At 45.0% G+C, this 5290-nt stretch overlaps 1 protein-coding gene across 1 annotated transcript; it reads right to left on the bottom strand.

Moving 5' to 3' along the window:
* Positions 1 to 1183: 1183 nt before the first annotated feature.
* Positions 1184 to 3933, bottom strand: fjx1 (four-jointed box kinase 1). Its single transcript, XM_069163243.1, has one exon. The coding sequence runs from the start codon at positions 3534 to 3536 to the stop codon at positions 2253 to 2255; it is 1284 nt and encodes a 427-aa protein (XP_069019344.1). The 5' UTR covers positions 3537 to 3933; the 3' UTR covers positions 1184 to 2252.
* Between the last annotated feature and the right edge of the window lie 1357 nt (positions 3934 to 5290).

Raw genomic sequence — 5290 nt, 5'->3', positions numbered from 1 at the left:
ACAACCTCTTTGAAATCCACCATTAGTGTGATTATAGCTGGCATGGTCCCTGGTTAAAAATGGGCTTTCTTGTGTGAAGGAATCCACAAAAAAAAAATAATTAGGGAAATTAAACTTTCATCTTTCATTTAGGTAATAAATAAAGTTGACTGATGTTAACATTCAAGACGGATGCACGACAGGAAGGGTGAGATAAAATATGGATGAAATACAGAGGGGGTAGATTGTGCAAGGCAGGACAGGAAGAAAGGTTGGGAGTCTGGCTCAGACATGCAGACCTCAGTTTAGCATTGTTTTTAATCCCTGGTGTCTGCAGGCTGTTGTAAATCTCCTTGCAGTGTCTGGCATTAACAGACAGGCTCAGAGCACCATGCCCAGCTGCAAGTGCAGACTTTGCAACCCCTCCCCTGAAACACACATGTTCACATGCTAACCCTACAGCCAGCACATTAACACGACCTGCTTTTGCCTATACAACAGTCAGTACACATATTGATCCCCAAGTCCCTATTACAGCTGAAGCAGAGAGTGTGGAAAAGGCCTCCAGTTCCACAAACTTACACCTCTGCCGCTTCTCTGCCATTATGCTGCGACCTAGCAGGCTAGAAACATAAATTACTGACACAGGTGCTCTAAGCCAGTACAAGTACAGAAATCGAGCCACCATTTGAACAAGATGCACTCATCTCTCTTTATGGAGCAGTACAAACGGTTAGTGGTATGCCCTGGAGTTGGCCATATATATATATATATATATATAAAAAAATAGTAACAGGAACCAGATGAGGTGTAGGATAGCAAAAGACTGGAAAGAATTAGGCCTTCAAAAGTTTGATCATTGACTTTCCCTCTGATGTACTGGGCCCGCGGTGGAACGAATAAGGAAAGGATGCTCCCATAAGGGTCAAATTAAAAACTGATGTGGTGATGTGAAGTGAAAGCATGAACTGTAAGGCAAATAATACATCTGACAATGACGCATTATACATGTCATTTTGTTCTCTTAAAAAGCTTTAACAGTTACAAATTCAACCTGTAAGAAACTATACATAAGGCCCTCCTTTGAGCGAAAATCTCATTAATTGTGGGTTTGGCCTCTCGGCAGCACATCCATCCACTGGGAGTTTTTCTTACTTTTTAGCCGAACAGCTTGAACCAATAAGACACCCAGACTTGGCCATTTATATTGTGTAACACATTTTATGCAACGTCTTCCTGTTATGAAAAAGTGAAAGTTATACTATGGACAGGGAACAGTAAAACCTCTTTCAAACGATGTCAAATCATGTCAGTTATCTCCTTTCGTTCATCATTTTGGGCGAGATTATAAAAGGGATTAGAGATTCCTGTTATAGCGCGCCTGTGGCTGACAGAATGGCTCCTGGGGAACACTGTGCCTGTACAAGATATTCCTACAGCACAATGAGAGCACTGTATGGGCATGTACAGAGGCTACGGAGGCTTCAGAAAACCCCAGCACTTCACACAAACTGAATATTTGATGCACTGTAATCAAGCAGTGACTTGTAAACTGTACCAAAAAAAAGACAACAGTTTGTTTAAATTACAGTTTGTTTTTTTATCAAAAAGGACAAGAGATTTTGGAATGTTACAATGCACATTAAAGTAGTTGCGCATCAAATTTGCAAAACGGGTTGCAGACAATATTTACAACAGATTTACAAAATGCACTATGGATATGATACACGTGTGACTTTAAGGCTGAATATGCAAATCCAAACACAATTACAAGAGAGCAGGTGCTGGCTATGACAATGTGTGCAAAAGATTTCATATAAAAAGCGAGCCAGATGTCAACAGAAATACGGTTTTCAAAGTCAATTTATGTTAAGGCTTAGGAGTTTATCATTGGGATTATTGAACACAAGGCAAGAATCCAAACACGCATAAAGGGCTGCATTACGATACCCTACAGTCACAAATATAACCTACTCTTTTACATTAACTATTCAGGTGAACATCAGTAGAGTGAAGTGAGACAGGACCGACTGGCCTTCATTTTTCCTCAGTGAGGCATACAGTGGAAATCTCAGCAGGGAGCTTATAAACACGTGTCAAATTTACTTATTTATAAAGTAGGCAACACATTCTATTCACAAGAGGTAGTTCAGCTGGATATTCAAGACAGTTTTGTGTAATGCGCATCAGTTTAGCACAGGTGTGCCAATCGCGTTTGCAAAGCTCATTACACTGTGCAGACAACAAATCCATCACCTGTGCGTACTGATCGTTCACAGCTGGCTGTACTTTCCTTTGCAATGCAAAATGTGTTTGTGTAATCTGTCGATTCTGTCCTGGAGAACACCGGCGTGCTCATCTGAGAGAAATCCTAATTCCTGAGACAAAGGCTCGCTGTCTCGGTAGAGCTCCAGCAGCCTTTGCCGGGAGTCTTTGCGCCTGTGCAGCTCGGCCACTCGCTGCGTGGTCCTTTTTCTGAACACACACACGGAACTCAGTACCGTGTTGTGATATTTTTCCCACATGTTTAGCACGCGAAAGCCGTGCACGAGTCCCGCCTCATTGTCTATGAACACAAGGTCACCGTGAGGTGTTCTCAGGAGGTTGTTGGTGTCCCTCTCCATCACACGCGAGTCCCACTGCAGGCTGAACAAATTGCTGACGAGTCTGTCGAAGTTCGCAGTCAGGTAGTCGAAGATGATCAGGTCGGTCCACTGCATCAGCTCCACCAGCTCCGCCGTCGTCTTGTTCCGGAGCTCCTCCAGCACAGGATGCAGCCCGCTGCTCTCCTGCCGGAGCGGCGCAGGTGTGACGACCCCGGTGAGGTTGGAGATCCACTCAGTGAGAGAAACCACGGCTCGGTCGCTCCACTGTAAACCACCTATCCGAGTCCTCACAGCCGCCCATTGCTCACTGTCACCACTCAGCTGGGACAGTATCAGAGGAGGCAGATTCGTGATGCCCAGTAAACTGGCAAGATAATAAGTTAAAGTTTCTCCTTGCACCTGGTCCGCATTTATCCCGTAACGCACACACGCTTTGGTCCCGTCTGCAAAAGTGGCGAGTTGATTGGATATCCTGCCGCATCCAGGCTCCAGCTTCACCACCCGGTGTGTCCGTCCTTTCTTTCGCCAAGCCCGAGCATATTCCTCCGTGAAGCCCACAGGGAAGAGATCTTCCAGCCATTCGCTCCAGAATATCCCGTCGTCCACTGGGGAGCCTAACTTGACCGGGCCCTCTCGCCGCGCTGACCTCTTGTTATCCCTATTCACATGGTAATCTCGATTTCCCGCAGAGACAGGTTGATCAGTGAGGTTGTGAGCTTCAAGTCTGCCCCCCAAGTGCGGTCTTTGTGCCGCCGGGACAGCAAGCAATGCCCGGAAAGTTTTGGCGGAGAGGTCCACAGGCAGACCTTGGTAAAGGGACCCTCCGCCCGGCATTAAGAACCTCCGTTTGTGCCGCTCCAAACGGTTCTCCAGTGCGCTCCAGACGTAGAAAACACTTGCGAGAGCGCACAGGAAGAGCAGAGCGAACAAGTTTGCCGAGAGAGCCCGCATGGTGAAGACCCCCTTTTCCCCTTTAGCCCACAGAACTCCAGTCGATTTGTATGAAATACGGAAAGAGCACAATTTCTTCAATCCAGGGTTGAGTTGGAGCAGCTCGCAGTCGTGCGCCCCGTGTCCCGTTTACCCCCCCAAGCCCCGCGGCTCACAGGCGGTCTGTTTGAGATCACAGGAAGAAGAGGGTCTCCAAAACTGCGTGAATCTCATGTCCCGTCCTTGTCATATTCCTCCTCTGCGGGAAACAGAGAGAGCATTTCGGATATGGCACAGCGGGTACCAGCTACTGAGGAGTCTCCGTTCGAGCCCAGGAGCGTCGTATGGGCTTTCTGTCTCGCATCTTCCTTTCTCTCTCCACCGGCAGCTGGGTGAGTTTGATTTGTGGTGCTGTCGACTCGCAGAGACACTAGGCGGTGAGACACGTGACTTCAGTTCCGAGATGGTGGGCGGATCGTGGGAAGGAGTGTTCAGAGAGGAGCGGAGCAAGTGCACCGCACCGCGTTGCGTGTGTGTGTGTGTGTGTGTGTGTGTGTGTGTGTGTGTGTGTGTGAGAGAGAGAGATATGAGATGATTGTGTGGCAGCCATTATGATAATTGATACCCAGAGCAAAAAATACTTTAGAAATAATGTCACAATTTTAAACATTATATTTGAAGCCATGTCAATGAGACAGACAGGGATGGAGTGGAGGCTGAGACTTTCTGAACTGACTTTGTCCAAATTTGTGCAAAATATTCTGCACTTTCTTTCTGCTCTATTTCTAATTTTGGTCCACTGAGGTCATTATAAAACAGAATGAACAAAGTAGTTTCGCCACATTTTCTTTAGTTGTGTTAGCTCTGTGCTCCAGCTTATTTGAAATGAATGTGTTGATTTTTAGCTTTAGGGCTGTATGCTCATGGCCACATCCACATTAGTTGGACATAGAGCTAGAGAAATACAGACATGGCAACCATTTAAGGACAAACAGTTGAATATTAAACCGTGCAAGTCTGACTGGATCTTTATAGCTGATCATGTTTTACAGCTGAGAACCAGATCGTGAAGATAGTTGCAGTAAAAACTAACGTAACGGAGGCCTGTGAGGTGCAGACCCCACCAACTCAATGAGTGGAAATGATTGAAACTAAATAGCTCTCTTTCCCTGAGTGCAATACAATCAATAATAATTTAAGTTTATTTGGATAGTTTGATTACAATTCTCTCTTTTTTTTTTTTTTATCATCAAGACCAGATACATGTGTAAAGACATTTCCCTCCATTTCCAGCTTCAGTTTTACGCTACGTGAAACTTATCTTACTGGCTTGAAATAGAGCTTTCAGCCATATTTCACCATCCGATGAAGACTGCTCTGTCATGAATACTTGAATGCCCTGTTTCATTATCTTTAATAGTTCACACTCCTGATTTATATTCATAAAGACCACATTATTTTAATTTGAGCTGCTAAGTATTTGAACACTTTCCTATGAACACCCGGGGCACAATAAAGTCAACTCCTGCTTGTTTCATCCTTGTCTGAGGCTTTTGTTAAACCAAATGTAACACGCATGCACACAAACTCCTTTATACAAATTTCCCTCATTAAATTATCTCTCATTAGCAATCCCCCTCCCTCCCAACCCTTTACCATTCGACTCGTGTTTTCACACTCTGTATCTTGAACCGTAGTTTCCTAATCAAATTAATTGGGTCATTTTTATAGCAACATGCTGGCATGCTAAATTGCCTGAGTCGAAAAGACGGCAC

Source organism: Embiotoca jacksoni, unplaced genomic scaffold, assembly GCF_022577435.1.
Source record: "Embiotoca jacksoni isolate LCO1_2020_lvr unplaced genomic scaffold, fEmbJac1.0.p SCAF_3, whole genome shotgun sequence".
In the NCBI taxonomy this organism is placed as follows: Eukaryota; Metazoa; Chordata; class Actinopteri; family Embiotocidae; genus Embiotoca; species Embiotoca jacksoni.
Note: the sequence above shows the minus strand (reverse complement) of the source record. Positions and strands in the feature narration are given on the sequence as shown.